Raw genomic sequence first — 23342 nt, 5'->3', positions numbered from 1 at the left:
TTAAAAATGGAGTTACTATATGATCCAAGATTCTCATTCCTGCACCTATATCCAAAAAATGAGAAATGTAATTTGAAAAGACATATGCATCCCAATGATCATATCAGCACTATTTATAATTGGCCAAGACATGGAAGCAACCTAAGTGTGCATCAACAAATGAATGGATAAAGAATATACACATACACAATGGAAAATGGAATATTACTTCTACAAAAGGAATGAAACATTGCCATTTGCAGCAATGTGAGTGGGCTTAGACATTATCATACTAAGTAAATCAGACAGAGAAAGAAAAACATTATATGATATTATTTATATGTGTAGTCTAAAAATAGTACAAGTGAACTTACTTACAAAACAAAAACAGACTCATAGACATACAAAACAAACCTAGAGTCATCAAAGGGAAACGGGCACAGGGATAAATCAGAAGTAAGGGATTAACAGATGTATACTACTATACATAAAATAGATAAACAGCAAGGATTTGCTGTATAGCACAGGGAACTACATTTAATATCCTGTCATAACTTGTAAGGAAAAAACTCTGAAAAAAAATTACATATCTGAATCATTTTTCTGTACACCTGAAACTAATCAAATCTTGTGAACAAACTATACCTGAGTAAAAAATAATGTTGGGATGAGCAGACTTCCAAGTTTAGTACATTTAGGGAGTGTCAAGGAAGATTCCTCTGAGGAAGTTTACTTTTTAAATTGAAGTATTGTTGATTTATGATGAAGTTTGCTGAAGTTAAAACATGAAAATAGGGAGTAACCAAGTTGAGGAAAAGAGAAAATGTATTTCAGGATAAAGAACAGAAAGCAGGGGATTCTAGAATTTGTGAAGTACTTAGGGTATTGATGTCTCCAAGCCTTCGTGATCGTAACTAGCAGGAAAGCAAAGAGTGGTGGGAAATAAGTTTGAAGAATTTCTTGTCTTGAGTTCTCCTGAAAACAGAACCTGATACAGGGACTTGGGAGATGATCTCAGGAAGCAAGAGTGATACAGTAGGGAGAGTGACATAGAGAAGGTGGAAAAATATCAAGTTTTTATTGGGTTTTTTTGTTTGGTTGGTTGGTTCATTTTCTGGCCGCACTATGCAGCATGCAGGATCTTAGTTCCTCTACCAGGAATGGAACCTCTGCCCCCTGTGTTTGGAGTGCAGAGTCTTAACCCCTGAACTGCCAGGGAAGTATGTATTATAAGATTTTCATTTATAGGGTATTCAAGGATGTTACTGTGTGTAGCTGGAGTTCTATTTTGTTGGCCCTCCTAAGAAGCATACATAATGCCTTCCAGAATTACCCAACTGAAGGTCAGAAGAAAGAAAAATCCCTCACCAGTCTCAGTCTCCTTTGGTCAATGTCTATTCTCAGGAGGTACTTCCACAGTTGCATCCCGTGTTCAGGACCTATATTTTGACAGAACCCAAGCTTAAGGGAATGGGAAGCATAAATGTCACAAGTGACAGAGTAAAGGGAGGAAGAAGCAATCATTGCTTTACCCTTGCACTGATACATTCCCGGTATTGTGCAACAACACCATGCAATAACCCTTGATTCAGTACATATGCCACATCCTGAGGGACAATACCCCATCTCACTGACCTTTAGCTAGAATCTTCAATGAAACTCTAAAAGGTATTCTGTTGTTCTATCAGGTTAACAGTTTCCACATTAATTCTCACATGGTAGGATGAGAGAATCATGAGGTCATACATGCATTGCCACAGGCCCATCCCTGTAAAATAGGCATCTTTGCCTGAGGCAATATTGATGTAAGATTCAGTATTTCTCAATAAGGAACTGTGCAAACTCTTGAAGAAGTACTGGAAGAGGTAGTGCAGAAAATAAAAATCAAATTCACCACCACAGATGCCAATTCCATGAAGAAGCTTCCTTGTCTTGTCTGGGGTACTATGGTCCAATGTGGCAATCATAGTGTTCATTCAGCATTGGTTTCTAGATAATCCCCAATTGATTGATTTTGGTTCAAGGGTACCCATGGTATTGGACCCATGCACAGCCTGCTTCATTGCATTCATTGTCATTCCATTCATGGTCCTATTATATATAAGCACCAGGTTGGCCACTGATAAAAACTATATGACCTTTACTGGATAAGTCATTCTGTCCACCTCTTTCTTTAGTGGCCATTCAATGATGGGTGCTCTAAGAAGGCACTGATATGAAGTAGAAAGTTCTGCTCAGTTTATTCCTATCTTACAGATTCATTCATACTTCATGCTCCTTCCATAGACTTCTTTGTTTCTGATTTTTCAAATTATGCTTCCCCAGGCCACATACAACTAGCCAAGCCATTAACCATGGCTTAAGTTATGTATGTCCTTATCTCAGTCTATATCTCTCTACATACAGAGTAAATAATTAAACCTCTGCCCTGAGGGAAGATTTTCACACACAACTGTCCTTTAGGGTCTCCTAAGAATGGGGTCATAAGGTAAAAGAAATCCCTTATTTTGGCTTAAACCAATGTACTAAACTAATGCATCAGTGAATTAGGTTCACATTTTTGCTTTTTCCATTCTTTGATCTTAGGAAGAGGCATTGGTTTAACAAAAGTAGATGTCTTTGAAGACTGATTGGGCTACCATTCATGGTACCATTCGTGGATCATTACTTATGATCTCTGAATCTGCTTAATTCAATTTCTCAATACATCATTTTCATTATATGTTGGATTGCTGCGCCTGGTTAAACTCACAATTTGATCCATTTAAAATAGTGGCTCATGGTAGGCTACTCCTGCTGCACAGTCACTTGTCATATACAGGCGTTCAGTTTCTGACATCAGGTTGTGTGTCCAATGATAAGCCACGCTCTGCTGTAGAAGACATGGACAACTTTAAAATCCTAGGATTCTGAATTGTAACTCTTCTATAGCTCCTGTTTAAGAGTCCACACACCATTTTAAACACTACTGTGGAAATAACTGAAGATATTACAAATGAGAGAATATCAAGGATATTTAATTAGAGCTTTTACAGTAAGGAGGGTTTCTCTGGTGGCTCAGAAGGTAAAGAATCTGCATGCAATGCAGGAGGTCCAGGTACAATCCCTGGGTTAGGAAGATCCCCTGGAGAAGGGAATGGCTACCCATTCTAGTATTCTTGTTTGTCTGTTTGTTTGTTTTTACTTTTTATTTTATTCTCCTATAATTTTGTTGTTGTTGTTGTTGTTTTTTCTAGTATTCTTGCCTGAAGAATTCCAAAGACAGAGGAGCCTTGTGAACTGCAGTCTATGGGGTCACAAAGAGCTGGACACAACTGAGTGACTAATGCTTTACAGTAAGGGAATCAGCTACCATCACTTCAGTTTGGTAAAGAATCAAAGTCAAGTAGAGGAGTGGGAAAACTTCATTGTGGGAAAAAGGAAGGTGTCATGTATGCCCTATTGGAGATTTTTGACTTGTGGAAGTTGTCGGCAGGCTAACTAAAAACAGAGTGTCCTGTGTTATTGATTAGGAGAGGATATTTGGCTTCTTTCAATTGGTCAGAAGTTGGAAATGAGCATAAAAACTGTCTGATAATAATTAGTCAAGTCTTAACTGGTACAGGTCAGTTGCTATTGGGTGATCATCTGATCTCTTGAATTGGTTACTAGAGAATATAGGCTGGCTTCCTGGGCTGATAGCTGAAAGTTGTGGGTAGAAGTTCTGTTTTGATACAGAGTCTGGCTGTTATCCATTTGTTATTCATTTGTACGCTTACCTCACACTTCTAGCAATATTTGATATGGAGAGTTTTAACACTGCAAGACTGTGAATATTTACTACTTGTACTTCCCACATAATAACTGAATGCTTTTTATTCTCTTTATTGAAAAGTGAAGTGAAGGTGTTAGTTGCTCAGTCATATCTGACTCTCTGTGACCCCAAGGAATGTAGCCCACCAGGATCCTTTGTCCATGGAATCCTCCAGGCAAGAATACTGGAGTGGGTATCCATTCCCTTCTCCAAGGGATCTTCCTTACCCAGGGATCAAACCTGGGTCTCCTGAATTGCAGGCAGATTCTTTACTGTCTGAGCCACAAGGGAAGCCCCATTCTCTTTATTGGTGGGAAATTAAAACAACATTTTTGCAAGATTAACAACCAAATACCAGTACTAGAGATTGTGATTATTTTATTCATCAAAGATATCACGTTTGGAATGAAACCATTCTAGGGAATATCACCAACCTGCTAATCCCTTCATCCTTAAAATGGAGAATAAAATTAAATATAATTTCATATTTCATATTCACTAACAATTAGTGATGGAGAAGGCAATGCACCCCACTCCAGTACTCCTGCCTGGAAAATCCCATGGACAGAGGAGCCTGGTAGGCTGCAGTCCGTGGGGTCGCTGAGGGTCGGACAAGACTGAGCAACTTCGCTTTCACTTTTCACTTTCATGCATTGGAGAAGGAAATGGCAACCCACTCCAGTGTTCTTGCCTGGAGAATCCCAGGGACGGGAGAGCCTGGTGGGCTGCCATCTATGGGGTCACACAGAGTCGGACACAACTGAAGTGACTTAGCAGTAGCAACAGCAACAATTAGTGAATATGTTTTCAATAAACTTATAAAGATAACAAAGACCAGAAGTTGGCAAACTTTTTCTTTGAAGATTCAGATATTTAATATTTTAGTCTTTGTGGTCTATAGGGTCTCTGCCACAACTAATCAACTCTGAAAATATAGAAGCAGCTGTAGCTAATATGGAAATTAATAAGAATGAATAAACCTTCCTGATGGACACTGAAATTTGAATTTCACACAATTTTCTGAGCCCATGGGCCATACAAATATATGCAGCAGGACACATTTGGTGGTAGGTTGCTGACTCTAAATAAAGATGATATAAAGGTAAATTAGTGTTATCTTTGTCCTCAAACAGCTGCATTATAACATGAAACTGTAAACACATATTCTAGAGTAATTCAAATAACAAGGCAGAACTTTTGATCAAAAATCCAGAGTACTGTATGGTATGTTTGTTCATACCACTTGTACAAATTAAGCACATAAATTTATACATTTGTATGCAAAGAGTTGATATTGCCAAAATACTACATATTAATTTAAAATTGCATTTTAAAAAAATAAAATAAATAAAATTGCATTTTTATTGATAAAACATAAAATTATTAAATTATTTCCAACCCTTTTGAGATTTGCATGTGTGATGAAGGGGTTAAAGTGTTCAGAACTAAGCTTACATTTTTAACTAAGGTACATTACTTTTCCAACTTTTTCTGAATGTATTTGCCTGATTTTTTATTTCCTTTGACAATTGTCTGTTGTTTTTAAGGAATTGAAATGTATATTTCAAAACAATCTGGTTTTCATGATAATTATTTTGCAAATTATTTTTGAGTCTTTGTGGGCAAATATTCAGTCATAGTCAGTTAGACTGCTTTTAGAGACAGGAAACATTAAATCTTTAGATACTGTGTTTTGCTCTAGATATGCAAAAGGTACTCTCAAAACCAGGTAATAATAATAAACCAAGAGAGACTTCACATTGACTTTCTGAAAAACATTACAAGGACACCATTAATTTTGTTAATTCAAATGGGTTATATAAAACACAGCCTAGTGAGACAGCTTTACTATGCCCACATCCACAGACAACATTACTAAAACTCAGAAATCTAATTTACTTGAATAAAATTTACAGTTAAAAAATTGGAGAGATGACCATTAATTTAGGTCCATCTGATTTCAGTTAATTTTATTTACCATATGTCAGTATGTTAAAATGAAGCTATATTATCAAACTGCTATAAAATGAACTTCATTAGAAGTCATATTGGCTATAAAGAATCATATAAAAATTGGGTAAAGTTTCTTGGGGGGGCGAGGTAAATGTAGAGATACTGAATATTGAGTATCCTTCTATTTTTGAAGTTTATCATAGGGCAGATTACATGTCCCTGATGGAAATTTATCATTTGCCTTGTGGTTTATCATGTGAAAATATTTTAAAACATCTGAATATTTTTCCATGGTGAGGGATATTTTTGTACATTTTAACTGTTGCCAATTAATTTCTAAGTTTTCCTATTACAATCTGGAATCAAAATTAATTAAAGTCTGGGGACTGTGTTCCCATAAGTCACTCACTAACAAGGTCTCCAGATCCTTGAAGGAAAATTATTAAACAATCTTACTGTCAAGTTAGATCTTCACTGATATACCAACCAGTATATAATATACACAGAATCATAGCCACTGATCTCACTTTCAAAATGCATGACTTGCCATCAACATCATGTCAGTTGCATTCACTTTTCTATGCAAAATAAAGGGCTAATGCTGCATAGTGAGAAGGTATGCCTGATCACAGAAAATTTGGAAGTTTTCAGCAATTCCAAGAGGCAGAGGAGACTGGAGATAAATAGAATTTAAGGTAGAAATGAAACCAGGAAAATAAAGAGTTTTGAACCTTGCCTGGTAATGGAAATTCTGTAGAGAATCTATATGATTAAGTCCTCAAATGTCAGACTTTGGTGATTGTATTTGTCAAAGGAAAATAAAAATCTGACTGTAGGCTTCCCAGGATTGAGGTCTAGGGGAAAACTACATAGAATTACATTTCTGTTTGACTATCTGTAGGAATTACATCACTTAAATAATGAGTCATAAATACTCATATAATCAAACACAGTATAATACTAAGCATGTACCATTTATGATGTCAAGTAAAACATTTGAGAATGAGAATTACTATTCATTTAGACTCAAAACTGATATCCAAAGATGCACCTAAACTCAGGAAACGATTTAATCTCTTGATAATTTCTTGAATCAATCCTGCTGCTTTAGAAAAGCTGTTTGATGACTGAGTTGTGATTTCATTTCCATCTGCCTTGTATGAACCCATAATAGGTATGGCCTCAAAGTATGCTAACAATAAGGGCAAACTCTGTTCCTAAAATGATATAGTAGTCATATCATTGTAAAAAGTCTTAAAAGGTCAATAAAATTCTACAGGTTAATATCACACTGTCCTCTTTATAAGCAGATTCATCTTCCATATTAGAGAAATAATGGAAATATATTCAGAGTTGACTCTCAGTAAATACTTATTCCATTGAATTAAACTAATAAAATTGATCCACTTTTGTGAGAAAAGTTTAATAAATAATACAGAAATATTTACTAAGGGATAGTTTATTGTTCTGTTTTAAAAATACTGTGTATAATTGGGTTATGCTATGATCCAAGGTTTCTACTTCCTGAACACCAACCAACAATTTGTTTTCAGGTAGCTGGTTATTATTTAATAAGAATTTATAAAAAGCAAAATAAAAGTATCAGGTAAAAAATTAAACACATTTGGAGGTTTTTTCTTAAAGTTTTGGCTCCAAAATTTTTAAACACTGACTTAGTCATCTTCATTAACCTCTTTGCCAGTTGTATTCTCATTGTTATAAAGTTAACCACTCATAATCTTAAAGAATATCATACCTTGGGTAATTAAAGTCAGGAGCACAGACCTAAAGCAAATTGTCAAATAGGGTGGTTGCAGTGATACTCATGATTTCTGAGATTTAGAATGTTTGAATGTTAGAATGTTTGCCATACCTCATACTCACTTTAAGTTGAAAGTCCTTTGATTATTATTCTAGCGAGAGAAATCAAGTATTTTTAGTAGACATATGAGTTCAACATAAAATACCAAAAGAGTTGGATGTCTCGACTCATTGAAGTAAATGGCAGGACAAGTTACGCGGCATGATATGACTGTACAGTTAAGAATTCCATGAGGTTACTCAGGAATGAGAAAACCTCAGGCTTTCAGAGTTATATAGTTCAAAACAGTTGAATAAAAAAGTGTGTAAGAATTCTAATTTGTTTCCCACTCACTTAGGAAATGTGATTTTCGCCATCAATGTGTTTTTAACCACAACAAACTCTGTGTTGCCTCAATCTTTAAATGTACATGAGTTGCTGTGTACTAAGGTAGATATGGGGCTTCCCTGGTGGCTCAGATGGTGAAGAATCCACCTGCAATGCGGGAGACCTGGGTTCGATCCCTGGATTGGGAAGATCCCCTGAAGGAGGGCATGGCAACCCACTCCAGGATTCTTGCCTGGAGAATCCCCACGGACAGAGGAGCCTGATGGACTACAGTCCATAGGATCACGAAGAATCAGACATGACTGAGCGACTAAGCACAGCACAAGGTAAATAGAACTCAAATTAAACCTTACCTAATTATCCACTTACATCGTACTCAGACATTAGCTCTGTCTTCTGCGTTGGCATGTCACCCCATAGGAGACTTAGTTATAGCACTTGTTTCACTCTTCTGTGATTAGTAGATAGAAATGATTTCATATCTAAGCTCACAGTTCATTGAAGGTATTGAAGGTATTGACTGTATCTGAATGCATTGCTGCCCCTTCTTCAACACCTAGTACAGAATGTGTAAAATATAGTGATTACTAAGTAAATGTAGAATGAAAAATAAGTGGCTGGTAAAAGTATTTCAAGAACTATTCTGTAACTCTTCTGAAATCATATGAATATGACTTTAGCAAAATGTGTGCTTCCTGATCATTTTCAACAAGATTACCTTCATAATTTATATTGTAGCAGAGTTGTCACTAAAGGAACAATAATAGTATTTATTAACTGACATTTTGTTACAAAAATCATCAGGATAAACACATTCAGAAATGAACCATCACCATTAAACCAAAGGAGGGCATTGTTTAAATTATGAAATTCCTGCTGCATTCATAGAGAACAGGATTTCCAGCTATTTTGATGTCTATGCTATATTACTGCACTTCTGAGAGAAAACAGCAAAGAATATGAAATTTCCCCATATACAGCAACTGTCTTATTCAGGAGCAGGAAATCCACTTTTCCGTAAGATGACATGGAAGGAATGAGCTTTAGTTCTCATCATCAATGCCAATCCAGTGAGGGATTTGTCATATATTCTACATGAAAATGTTACTACTAACTCCATGGGGTTTGTTCAACTTTCTGGTTAAATATTCATTGACTATATATTCTTCTATAGCTACTGTGCTGATTTTATTGAGATAGAGTAGATAAGTAAAACATAATCCTAGCACTTAAAACCTCAACATTTATGTTGGAGAAATATGTATACATGGAAAACTATAATAAACATATACAATAATAACTCATCTAAGCTTCATGACTACACTCTTGATGTTATTTGATTAACTTCCTTATTTTAAAGATCAGGAAAGTGAGGCACAGATAGTAAATGATGCAGCTAGGCTTGAATTTGGGTATCCTAGCCCTTGATACCCTGAGGTGTCTCAGTGGTAAGTATCCATCTGCCAGGGCAGGAGACGCAGGAAACGTGGGTTTGATCCCTGGGTCAGGAAGATCACTTGGAGGAAGACATGGTAAGCCATCCAGTATTTGTTCCTGAAAAATCCCATGGACAGAGGAGCCTGGAGGGCTACAGTCCTTTGCGGTCACAAAGAGTCAGAAGACTGAGTGACTGAACACGTATGCAGCCTCTGACATATGCTCTTAGACTCCAAGCTACACTGCCTCTTAGTTATGATGATAAATAATTATATGTCTGATGTTATTAGGGACCGTAGGAATGTGGATAGGAAAATTTCTTCTTCATCAGCTTTCAGTATACTGATAATTCTGAGCAGAAATAAAAGCGAAGGAGTTCAGCTGTGTGAATACATAAGTCCTGTGGAGAAACCATGAGAACGTATGTTTGACTGGAATGTGGGTTGTCTGTTTTAAATTAATGGAATCTAAGATTTATAAGCTTTCTTGGACCCAAGTCATGGAAAATCTAAAATTCTAGACTGAAAATATAAGCTTTATTTGGTCAGAAATAGGGAATATTGATGGCTTCCTAGCAGGTAATAATGTAAGTCTAGGAATTTCTATTACTCCATCTATGATGGTATGCATACCTGCTAAGTTGCTCAGTCAAGTCTGACTCTTTGTGTACCCATGGACTATAGCCTGCCAGGCTCCTCTGTCCATGGGATTTCCCAAGCAAGATTACTGGAATGGGTTGCCATTTCCTATTCCCGGGAATCGTCCCAATCCAGGGATTGAACCTGTGTCTCTTGCATCTCCTGCATTCGCAGGCAGATTCTTTACCACCTGTGCCACTTGGGAAGCCTGTTTATGATGGCACTTACCATAGAAAGTAAATCAACGGGATATTTCATTAAAATTTGAAAAGCAATTGATTTGTGATTTTCAAAACTAAATTGAGTGAATTAAGTTGATATTTCTTTTGCCCAAATCTATAAGAGTTAATAATCAGGGTCCATGACTATCAGAAATAATATATACATTTTGAGGTTCAAATTTGTAGAAAGTAGATCCATTGCTATGATAAGTTTCTCCAAGAAAAAGCAAAGAGAGAGGAAAAAATAAAGAATAGAAAGAGGAAAACAAGATGAATCTTAGCGAGGTGAAGAGGAACTAAATTTGATCATTTTTTATAATATTCTTTATTTAACACACTTTTAGGCAATTGCTCAACAAAATGTAGTTAAATACTTCTGATGAGTTAATAGCACATATTGTGAAAGTCCAAATGGGAGGAAAGATATAAAATTTTAGATCCACATATTGATATAAGACATGTACTGAGTGTTCATTGTTCTAATGCATTTGATTTGTTCCCCAGCCCTGTTATATTTCTTTTAGAGGCATGGTGGGTGGGAATGCGTCATCAGTAACTGATTTTATCCTTGTGGGACTCTTTCCTGAATTTCAGCATTCCATTGTTCTCAACTTCGTGGTCATTTTCATCTACATCCTTGCTTTCCTGGGAAACTTACTTCTCATTGTCTTGATTTGGGGGGACTCTCGGCTCCATACACCCATGTACATTCTCCTCAGTCAACTCTCCCTCACTGACTTGACATTAACTTCCACCATTGTTCCGAAGACAGCCTCTAACTTTTTCACAGGGAAAAGGACCATATCATGGATTGGCTGTGGAACACAGAGTTTCTTCTACTTGATGTTGGGAATGTCAGAATGCCTCATCTTGACTCTCATGGCTTATGACCGCTACGTGGCTGTCTGCATCCCGCTGCGTTATCTCACCATCATGAGCCCCAGGTTCTGTCTGCACATGGTTGCTGGATGTTGGTTTGGAGGCTCCATAAGTTCATTTATCCATACAGTCTACCCTATGCATTTTCCCATCTGTGGGTCAAGGGAGATCCACCATTTCTTCTGTGAGGTCCCAGTCCTCATTAAGCTTTCCTGTGAAGACACTTCAGTGTATCAGTTAGTGGTGGTGGTCACAAGCATTGTACTGCTTGTTGTGCCTTTCAGTCTCATCATAGCTTCCTATACACTCATCTTCCTCACTGTCCTGCGTATGAACTCTGTCAAGGGCAGGAAAAAAGCCCTGGCCACCTGCTCTTCCCACCTAACTGTGGTAAGTCTCTTCTTCGGCCCAAACATATTCATCTACATGACTTTCGCTTCCTCACATAGTCCAGAGCAGGACCAGGCTCTCTCTCTTTTCAGCAACATCCTCACTCCCATGCTGAACCCCCTTATCTACAGCCTGAGGAATAAGGAGGTGGTGGCAGCTCTCATGAAGTTGATGGGGAGATGTGGGGTATCTTAGTAGATAAGGAATACTTCTCAGTTGTGGAAAGAACATGCTTGTGACCATGGACTAAACTACAATTCAGAGTTTAAATCCCAAGGTGTTGCATGGTTCAGGAAACCAGGGTGATTGCGACCCTACGTAAATAAAACTTTTCACGTGTGATTTCCAGGTTTCTAATGGAGGTCCTTAATTTTTCACTGGGGCATTATCATGTAAGGAGAAATTTAAGAAAATTAGTTTACCTGTTAAGTTAAATAATATTTGAAATCTTTGAAGTTATTAGAAAATTTTTCTAATAAAATATAAATTCACTATGGACCTCAAGATGAACTAAAATTCCATGAGCTGGCTTACTATTAAAATTAGCAGATAAGTTGAAATACAATCAATAAAAATTATTTTAAATGAACCAGGTTTAGGTGCATTCCAAAGTTTAATATTAAAATAAACTGGTATCTTTCATAATACAAGATGCTAAGGAAAGTGGCATTTTAAACTACAAGATGATGAGATAAAGTCATTTTAATATGTATGAGGTGTTATGAGCTCATACCCTACTGTATAAATATCTTATTGCATAGTTGACTCATAATTAGTTATTAAAATCACATTAAATAAATAGATACAAATTCCATACTGTAATTTAAAGGGAGGAATAATACCTATAAGTAGTATACTGAACAATTGGGGAAATTATGAGATGTTGCCCTTCTGCTGTTTTCTCCCCAACATTTTTCCCTTCCCTTGAATGAAACCTCAGGAACTCTGCAGAGTTGATTTGCTTCCCCTTAGACAGTGAGAATTCCTTGTTCATTTGAAGCTACTCACTTTAGTAAATTTCCTTGAGATATGTTTCTATATCTCAAGAAAACAGCTTCTAGAACTAACACCCAAAAAAGATGTCCTTTTCTTCATAGGGGACTGGAATGCAAAAGTAAAAAGTCAAGAGATACTTGGAGTAACAGGCAAGTTTGGCTTTAGTGTACAAAATGAAGCAGGGCAAAGACTAACAAAGATTTTCCAAGAGAACACACTGGTCATAGCAAACATCCTCTTCCAACAACACAAAAGACAACTATACGCATGGACATCACCAGATGATCAATACCAAAATCAGATTGATTATATTCTTTGTGACTGAAGATGGAGAGGCTCTATACAGTCAGGAAAAACAAGACCTGGAGCTGACTGGGGCTCTCATCATGAACACCATATTGCAAAATTCAGACTTAAATTAAAGAAAATAGGGAAAACCACTAGGCCATTCAGATATGACCTAAATCAAATCCCTTATGATTATGCTGTGGAAGTGACAAATACATTCAAGGGATTAGATCTGATAGACAGGGTGCCTGAAGAACTATGGGTGGAGGTTTGTGACATTGTAGAGGAGGCAGTGATCAAGACCACCCCCAAGGAAAGGAAACACAAAAGGCAAAGTGGTTGTCTGAGGAGGGCTTCCAAACAGCTGGGAAAAGACAAGAAGCTAATGCAAAGGAGAAGAGGAAAGATATACCCATCTTTGGAATGAAACCATTCTAGGGAATATCACCAGCCTGATTATCTTTTCATCCTTAAAATGGAGAATAAAATTAAATAGAATGTCATATTTCATATTCACTAACATGTTTTCATTATAAAGATAACAAACTTTTTCTTTTAGTATTCAGATATTTAATATTTTAGGCTTTGTGATCTATAGTGTCTCTGCCACAACTAATCAACTCTGAAAGTATAGAAGCAACTGTAGCTAATATGGAAATTAATAAGAATGAACATATTCTAGTAAACCTTCCTGATGGACACTGAAATGTGAATTTCACACAATTTTCTGAGCCCCTGGGCCATACAAATATATGCAGCAGGGAAGTTTTGGTGGTAGTTCACTGACCTAAATACAGATGATATAAAGAGGAATTAGTGTTATCTTTGTCCTCAAACAGCTGTATTATAACATGAAAGTGTAAGCACACATGCAAAGGAGAAATTCAATATACCAAGGCAGAAATTTTGATAAAAAATCCAGAGTAGTGTATGGTATGTTTGTTCATACCACTTGTACAAATTAAACATTTATTAATTTATACATTTGTATGCAAAGAGTTGATATTGCCAAAATACTACATATTAATTTATAATTGCATTTTCATTGATGAAACATAAAATCATGCAATTATTTCCAACCCTTTCTTTAACTAAGGTACCTTACTTTTCCAACTTTTTCTGAATATGTTTGCCTGATTTTTTACTTCCTTGACATTTCTAGTTGTTTTTAAAGAACTGAAGTGCATATTTTAAAACAATCTGGTTTTCATGATAATTATTTTGCAAATTATTTTTGAGTCTTTGTGGGCAAATATTCAGTCATAGTCAGTCAGATTGCTTTTAGAGACAGGAAACATTAAGTCTTTAGATACTATGTTTCCCTCTAGATATGCAAAAGATACCCTCAAAACCAGGTAATAATTAACCAAGACAGACTTCACATTGACTTTCTGAGAAACTTTACAAGGACTACATTAATTTTGTTCATTCAAATGGGTTATATAAAACACAGCCTAGTGAGGCAGCTTTACTATGCCCATGTTCACAGACAACATTACTAAAACTCAGAAATTTAAGTTACTTGAACAAAATTTACAGTTAAAAAATTGGAGGGATGACCATTAATTTAGGTCCTTCTGATCTCAGTTGATTTTATTTACCATATGTTAGTATGTTAAAATGAAGCTATATTATCAAACTGCTATACAATTAACTTCTTTATAAGTCATACTGGCTAAAAGAATCATATAAAAGTTGGGGGAAGTTTCTTGGGGGGGGTGAGGTAAATGTAGAAATACTGAATATTGAGTATCCTTCTATTTTTGAAATTTATCATAGGACAGACTACATGTCCCTGATGGAAATTCATCATTTGCCTTGTGGTTTATCATGTGAAAATATTTTAAAACATCTGAATATTTTTCCATGGTGAGAAATATTTTTGTACATTTTAATGTTTGCCAATTAATTTCTAAATTTTCCTATTACAATCTGGAATCAAAATTAATTAAAGTCTGGGGACTGTGTTCCCCTAGGTTATTCACTACCAAGGTCTCCAGACCCTTGATGGGAAATTAGTAAGCCTTCTATCTAGATCTTTGCTGATATACCAACCAGTATTTAATATACATAGTATCATAGAATCATAGCCACTGGTCTCATTTTCAAATGTATGACTTGCCATCAACATCAAGTCAGTTGCATTCACTTTTCTATGCAAAATAAAGGGCTAATGCCGCATAATGAGAAGTGTACCTGATCACAGAAATAATCCGGAAGTTATCAGCAATTCCAAGAGGCAGAGGAGATTGGAGATAAATAGAATTTAAGGTAGATATGAAACCAGGAAAAATAAGGAGTTTTGAACCTTGCCTAGTAATGGAAATTCTGTAGAGAATCTATATGATTATCATTAAGTCCTCAAATGTCAGACTTTGGTGATTGTATTTGTCAAAGGAAAATAAAAATCTGACTGTAGGCTTCCCAGGATTGAGGTCTAGGGGAAAGCTACATAGAATTACATTTCTGTTTGACTATCTGTAGGAATTACATCAATTAAATAATGAGTCATAAATACTCATATAATCAAACAGCATAATACTAAGCAGGTACCATTTATGATGTCAAGTAAAACATTTGAGAATGAGAATTACTATTCATTTAGACTCAAAACTGATATCCAAAGATGCACCTAAACTCAGGAAACGATTTAATCTCTTGATAATTTCTTGAATTAATCCTGTTGCTTTAGAAAAGCTGTTTGATGACTGAGTTGTGATTTCATTTCCATCTGCCTTGTATGAACCCATAATAGGTATGGCCTCAAAGTATGCTAACAATAAGGGCAAACTCTGTTCCTAAAATGATATAGTAGTCATATCATTGTAAAAAGTCTTAAAAGGTCGATAAAATTCTACAGGTTAATATCACACTGTCCTCTTTATAAGTAGATTCATCTTCCATATTAGAGAAATAATGGAAATATATCCAGAGTTGACTCTCAGTAAGTACTTATTCCATTGAATTAAACTAATAAAATTGATCCACTTTTGTGAGAAAAGTTTAATAAATAATACAGAAATATTTACTAAGGGATAGTTTATTGTTCTATTTAAAAAATACTGTGTGTTATTTGGTTATATTATGATCCAAGGTTTCTACTTCCTAAACACCAACCAACAATTTGTTTTCAGGTAGTTGGTTATTATTTAATACGAATTTATAAAAAGCGAAGTAAAAGTATCAAGTAAAAAATTAAACACATGTGGATGTTTTTTCTTAAAGTTTTGGCTCCAAAATTTTTAAACACTGACTTGGTCATCTTCATTAACCTCTTTGCCAGTTGTATTTTCATTGTTATAAAGTTAACCACTCATAATCTTAAAGCATATCATACCTTGGGTAATTAAAGTCAGGAGCACAGACCTAAAGCAAATTGTCAAATAGGGTTGATACAGTGATACTGATGATTTCTGAGATTTAGAATGTTTGAATGTTAGAATGTTTGCCATACCTCATACTCACTTTAAGTTGAAAGTCCTTTGATTATTATTCTAGCGAGAGAAATCAAGTATTTTTAGTAGACATATGAGTTCAACATAAAATACCAAAAGAGTTGGATGTCTCGACTCATTGAAGTAAATGGCAGGACAAGTTACGTGGCATGATATGACTGTACGGTTAAGAATTCCATGAGGTTACTCAGGAATGAGAAAACCTCAGGCTTTCAGAGTTATATAGTTCAAAACAGTTGAATAAAAAAGTGTGTAAGAATTCTAATTTGTTTCCCACTCACTTAGGAAATGTGATTTTCGCCATCAATGTGTTTTTAACCACAACAAACTCTGTGTTGCCTCAATCTTTAAATGTACATGAGTTGCTGTGTACTAAGGTAGATATGGGGCTTCCCTGGTGGCTCAGATGGTGAAGAATCCACCTGCAATGCGGGAGACCTGGGTTCGATCCCTGGATTGGGAAGATCCCCTGAAGGAGGGCATGGCAGCCCACTCCAGGATTCTTGCCTGGAGAATCCCCACGGACAGAGGAGCCTGATGGACTACAGTCCATAGGATCACGAAGAATCAGACATGACTGAGCGACTAAGCACAGCACAAGGTAGATAGAACTCAAATTAAACCTTACCTAATTATCCACTTACATCGTACTCAGACATTAGCTCTGTCTTCTGCGTTGGCATGTCACCCCATAGGAGACTTAGTTATAGCACTTGTTTCACTCTTCTGTGATTAGTAGATAGAAATGATTTCATATCTAAGCTCACAGTTCATTGAAGGTATTGAATGTATTGACTGTATCTGAATGCATTGCTGCCCCTTCTTCAACACCTAGTACAGAATGTGTAAAATATAGTGATTACTAAGTAAATGTAGAATGAATAATAAGTGGCTGGTAAAAGTATTTCAAGAACTATTCTGTAACTCTTCTGAAATCATATGAATATGACTTTAGCAAAATGTGTGCTTCCTGATCATTTTCAACAAGATTACCTTCATAATTTATATTGTAGCAGAGTTGTCACTAAAGGAACAATAATAGTATTTATTAACTGACATTTTGTTACAAAAATCATCAGGATAAACACATTCAGAAATGAACCATCACCATTAAACCAAAGGAGGGCATTGTTTAAATTATGAAATTCCTGCTGCATTCATAGAGAACAGGATTTCCAGCTATTTTGATGTCTATGCTATATTACTGCACTTCTGAGAGAAAACAGCAAAGAATATGAAATTTCCCCATATACAGCAACTGTCTTATTCAGGAGCAGGAAATCCACTTTTCCGTAAGATGACATGGAAGGAACTAGCTTTAGATCTCATCGTCAATGCCAATCCAGTGAGGGATTTGTCATATATTCTACATGAAAATGTTACTACTAACTCCATGGGGTTTGTTCAACTTTCTGGTTAAATATTCATTGACTATATATTCTTCTATAGCTACTGTGCTGATTTTATTGAGATAGAGTAGATAAGTAAAACATAATCCTAGCACTTAAAACCTTAACATTTATGTTGGAGAAATATGTATACATGGAAAACTATAATAAACATATACAATAATAACTCATCTAAGCTTCATGACTACACTCTTGATGTTATTTGATTAACTTCCTTATTTTAAAGATCAGGAAAGTGAGGCACAGATAGTAAATGATGCAGCTAGGCTTGAATTTGGGTATCCTAGCCCTTGATACCCTGAGGTGTCTCAGTGGTAAGTATCCATCTGCCAGGGCAGGAGACGCAGGAAACGTGGGTTCGATCCCTGGATCAGGAAGATCACTTAGAGGAGGACATGGCAAGCCATCCAGTACTTGTTCCTGAAAAATCCCATGGACAGAGGAGCCTGGAGGGCTACAGTCCTTTGCAGTCACAAAGAGTCAGAAGACTGAGTGACTGAACACGTATGCAGCCTCTGACATATGCTCTTAGACTCCAAGCTACACTGTCTCTTAGTTATGATGATAAATAATTATATGTCTGATGTTATTAGGGACCGTAGGAATGTGGATAGGAAAATTTCTTCTTCTTCAGCTTTCAGTATACTGATAATTCTGAGCAGAAATAAAAGCGAAGGAGTTCAGCTGTGTGAATACATAAGTCCTGTGGAGAAACCATGAGAACATATGTTTGACTGGAATTTGGGTTATCTGTTTTAAATTAATGGAATCTAAGATTTATAAGCTTTCTTGGACCCAAGTCATGGAAAATCTAAAATTCTAGACTGAAAATATAAGCTTTATTTGGTTAGAAATAAGGAATATTGATGGCCTCGTGGCAGATAATTATGTAAGTTTAGGAATTGCTATTACTCCATCTATGATGGTATACATACCTACTCAGTTGCTCAGTCAAGTCCAACTCTTTCTGACCCCATAGACCCTGCTGGCTCCTCTGTCCATGGGATTTCTCAAGCAAGATTACTGGAATGGGTTGCTATTTCCTATTCCCGGGAATCATTCCAATCCAGGGATTGAACCTGTGTCTCTTGCATCTCCTGCGTTGGCAGGCAGATTCTTTACCACCTGTGCCACTTGGGAAGCCTGTTTATGATGGCACTTACCATAGAAAGTAAATCAACGGGATATTTCATTAAAATTTGAAAAGCAATTGATTTGTGATTTTCAAAACTAAATTGAGTGAATTAAGTTGATATTTCTTTTGCCCAAATCTATAAGAGTTAATAATCAGGGTCCATGACTATCAGAAATAATATATACATTTTGAGGTTCAAATTTGTAGAAAGTAGATCCATTGCTATGATAAGTTTCTCCAAGAAAAAGCAAAGAGAGAGGAAAAAATAAAGAATAGAAAGAGGAAAACAAGATGAATTTAAGCGAGGTGAAGAGGAACTAAATTTGATCATTTTTTATAATATTCTTTATTTAACACACTTTTAGGCAATTGCTCAACAAAATGTAGTTAAATACTTCTGATGAGTTAATAGCACATATTGTGAAAGTCCAAATGGGAGGAAAGATATAAAATTTTAGATCCACATATTGATATAAGACATGTACTGAGTGTTCATGATTCTAATCCATTTGATTTGTTCCCCAGCCCTGTTATATTTCTTTTAGAGGCATGGTGGGTGGGAATGCATCATCAGTAACTGATTTCATCCTTGTGGGACTCTTTCCTGAGTTTCAGCATTCCATTGTTCTCGACTTCGTGGTCATTTTCATCTACATCCTTGCTTTCCTGGGAAACTTACTTCTCATTGTCTTGATCTGGGGGGACTCTCAGCTCCATACACCCATGTACATTCTCCTCAGTCAACTCTCCCTCACTGACTTGACATTAACTTCCACCATTGTTCCGAAGACAGCCTCTAACTTTTTCACAGGGAAAAGGACCATATCATGGATTGGCTGTGGAACACAGAGTTTCTTCTACTTGATGTTGGGAATGTCAGAATGCCTCATCTTGACTCTCATGGCTTATGACCGCTACGTGGCTGTCTGCATCCCGCTGCGTTATCCCACCATCATGAGCCCCAGGTTCTGTCTGCACATGGTTGCTGGATGTTGGATTGGAGGCTCCATAGGTTCATTTATCCATACAGTCTACCCTATGCATTTTCCCATCTGTGGGTCAAGGGAGATCCACCATTTCTTCTGTGAGGTCCCAGTCCTCATTAAGCTTTCCTGTGAAGACACTTCAGTGTATCAGTTAGTGGTGGTGGTCACAAGCATTGTACTGCTTGTTGTGCCTTTCAGTCTCATCATAGCTTCCTATACACTCATCTTCCTCACTGTCCTGCATGTGAACTCTGTCAAGGGCAGGAAAAAAGCCCTGGCCACCTGCTCTTCCCACCTGACTGTGGTAAGTCTCTTCTTCGGCCCAAACATATTCATCTACATGACTTTCACTTCCTCACATAGTCCAGAGCAGGACCAGGCTCTCTTTTCAGCAACATCCTCACTCCCATGCTGAACCCCCTTATCTATAGCCTGAGGAATAAGGAGGTGGTGGCAGCTCTCATGAAGTTGATGGGGAGATGTGGGGTATCTTAGTAGATAAGGAATACTTCTCAGCTGTGAAAAGAACATGCTTGTGACCATGGACTAAACTACAGTTCAGAATTTAAATCCCAAGGTGTTGCATGGTTCAGGAAACCAGGGTGATTGCGACCCTATGTAAATAAAACTTTTCATGTGTGATTTCCAGGTTTCTAATGGAGGTCCTTAATTTTTCACTGGGGCATTATCATGTAAGGAGAAATTTAAGAAAATTAGTTTACCTGTTAAGTTAAATAATATTTGAAATCTTTGAAGTTATTAGAAAATTTTTCTAATAAAATATAAATTCACTATGGACCTCAAGATGAACTAAAATTCCATGAGTTGGCTTACTATTAAAATTAGCAGATAAGTTGAAATACAATCAATAAAAATTATTTTAAATGAACCAGGTTTAGGTGCATTCCAAAGTTTAATATTAAAATAAACTGGTATCTTTCATAATACAAGATGCTAAGGAAAGTGGCATTTTAAACTACAAGATGATGAGATAAAGTCATTTACATATGTTAGGTGTTATAAGGTCATACCCTACTGTATAAATATCTTATTGCATAGTTGACTCATAATTAGTTATTAAAATCACATTAAATAAATGGATACAAATTCCATACTGTAATTTAAAGGGAAGAATAATACCTATAAGTAATGTACTGAACAATTGGGGAAATTATGAGATGTTGCCCTTCTGCTGTTTTCTCCCCAACATTTTTCCCTTCCCTTGAATGAAACCTCAGGAACTCTGCAGAGTTGATTTGCTTCCCCTTAGACAGTGAGAATTCCTTGTTCATTTGAAGCTACTCACTTTAGTAAATTTCCTTGAGATATGTTTCTATATCTCAAGAAAACAGCTTCTAGAACTAACACCCAAAAAAGATGTCCTTTTCTTCATAGGGGACTGGAATGCAAAAGTAAAAAGTCAAGAGATACTTGGAGTAACAGGCAAGTTTGGCTTTAGTGTACAAAATGAAGCAGGGCAAAGACTAACAAAGATTTTCCAAGAGAACACACTGGTCATAGCAAACATCCTCTTCCAACAACACAAAAGACAACTATACGCATGGACATCACCAGATGATCAATACCAAAATCAGATTGATTATATTCTTTGTGACTGAAGATGGAGAGGCTCTATACAGTCAGGAAAAACAAGACCTGGAGCTGACTGGGGCTCTCATCATGAACACCATATTGCAAAATTCAGACTTAAATTAAAGAAAATAGGGAAAACCACTAGGCCATTCAGATATGACCTAAATCAAATCCCTTATGATTATGCTGTGGAAGTGACAAATACATTCAAGGGATTAGATCTGATAGACAGGGTGTCTGAAGAACTATGGGTGGAGGTTTGTGACATTGTAGAGGAGGCAGTGATCAAGACCACCCCCAAGGAAAGGAAACACAAAAGGCAAAGTGGTTGTCTGAGGAGGGCTTCCAAACAGCTGGGAAAAGACAAGAAGCTAATGCAAAGGAGAAGAGGAAAGATATACCCATCTCTGGAATGAAACCATTCTAGGGAATATCACCAGCCTGATTATCTTTTCATTCTTAAAATGGAGAATAAAATTAAATAGAATGTCATATTTCATATTCACTAACATGTTTTCATTATAAAGATAACAAACTTTTTCTTTTAGTATTCAGATATTTAATATTTTAGGCTTTGTGATCTATAGTGTCTCTGCCACAACTAATCAACTCTGAAAGTATAGAAGCAACTGTAGCTAATATGGAAATTAATAAGAATGAACATATTCTAGTAAACCTTCCTGATGGACACTGAAATGTGAATTTCACACAATTTTCTGAGCCCCTGGGCCATACAAATATATGCAGCAGGGCAGTTTAGGTGGTAGTTCGCTGGCTCTAAATACAGATGATATAAAGAGGAATTAGTGTTATCTTTGTCCTCAAACAGCTGTATTATAACATGAAAGTGTAAGCACACATGCAAAGGAGAAATTCAATATACCAAGGCAGAAATTTTGATAAAAAACCCAGAGTAGTGTATGGTATGTTTGTTCATACCACTTGTACAAATTAAACATTTATTAATTTATACATTTATATGAAGGAGATCCAACCAGTCCATTCTGAAGGAAATCAGCCCTGGAATTTCTTTGGAGGGAATGATGCTGAAACTCCAGTACTTTGGCCACCTCATGCAAAGAGCTGACTCATTGGAAAAGACTCTGACGCTGGGAGGGATTGGGGTCAGGAGGAGAAGGGGACGACAGAGGATGAGATGGCTGGATGGCATCACTGACTTGATGGACGTGAGTCTGAGTGAACTCCAGGAGTTTGTGATGGACAGGGAGGCCTGGCGTGCTGCGATTCATGGGGTCGCAAAGAGTCGGACACGACTGAGCGACTGAACTGAACTGATGCAAAGAGTTGATATTGCCAAAATACTACATATTAATTTATAATTGCTTTTTCATTGATGAAACATAAAATTATGCAATTATTTCCAACCCTTTTTTTAACTAAGGTACCTTACTTTTCCAACTTTTTCTGAATATGTTTGCCTGATTTTTTACTTCCTTGACATTTCTAGTTGTTTTTAAAGAACTGAAGTGCATATTTTAAAACAATCTGGTTTTCATGATAATTATTTTGCAAATTATTTTTGAGTCTTTGTGGGCAAATATTCAGTCATAGTCAGTCAGATTGCTTTTAGAGACAGGAAACATTAAGTCTTTAGATACTATGTTTCCTTCTAGATATGCAAAAGATACCCTCAAAACCAGGTAATAATTAACCAAGACAGACTTCACATTGACTTTCTGAGAAACTTTACAAGGACTCCATTAATTTTGTTCATTCAAATAGGTTATATAAAACACAGCCTAGTGAGGCAGCTTTACTATGCCCACGTTCACAGACAACATTACTAAAACTCAGAAATTTAAGTTACTTGAACAAAATTTACAGTTAAAAAATTGGAGGGATGACCATTAATTTAGGTCCTTCTGATCTCAGTTGATTTTATTTACCATATGTTAGTATGTTAAAATGAAGCTATATTATCAAACTGCTATACAATTAACTTCTTTATAAGTCATACTGGCTAAAAGAATCATATAAAAGTTGGGGGAAGTTTCTTGGGGGGGTGAGGTAAATGTAGAAA

General features: G+C 36.3%; 1 protein-coding gene and 1 pseudogene across 1 annotated transcript; both read left to right on the top strand.

The window, feature by feature from the left end:
• The first annotated feature begins 10698 nt into the window (after positions 1-10698).
• On the top strand, positions 10699-11814 carry LOC113896266 (olfactory receptor 2T27-like). Its single transcript, XM_027548501.1, has one exon. The coding sequence runs from the start codon at positions 10699-10701 to the stop codon at positions 11632-11634; it is 936 nt and encodes a 311-aa protein (XP_027404302.1). The 3' UTR covers positions 11635-11814.
• Positions 11815-19237: 7423 nt separating this feature from the next.
• LOC113896265 lies at positions 19238-20203 on the top strand (annotated as a pseudogene).
• Positions 20204-23342: the final 3139 nt, after the last annotated feature.

The sequence above is a fragment of the Bos indicus x Bos taurus genome, chromosome 7, assembly GCF_003369695.1.
Source record: "Bos indicus x Bos taurus breed Angus x Brahman F1 hybrid chromosome 7, Bos_hybrid_MaternalHap_v2.0, whole genome shotgun sequence".
Classification (NCBI taxonomy): Eukaryota; Metazoa; Chordata; class Mammalia; order Artiodactyla; family Bovidae; genus Bos; species Bos indicus x Bos taurus.
This window is presented reverse-complemented; position numbering and strand designations above follow the sequence as displayed.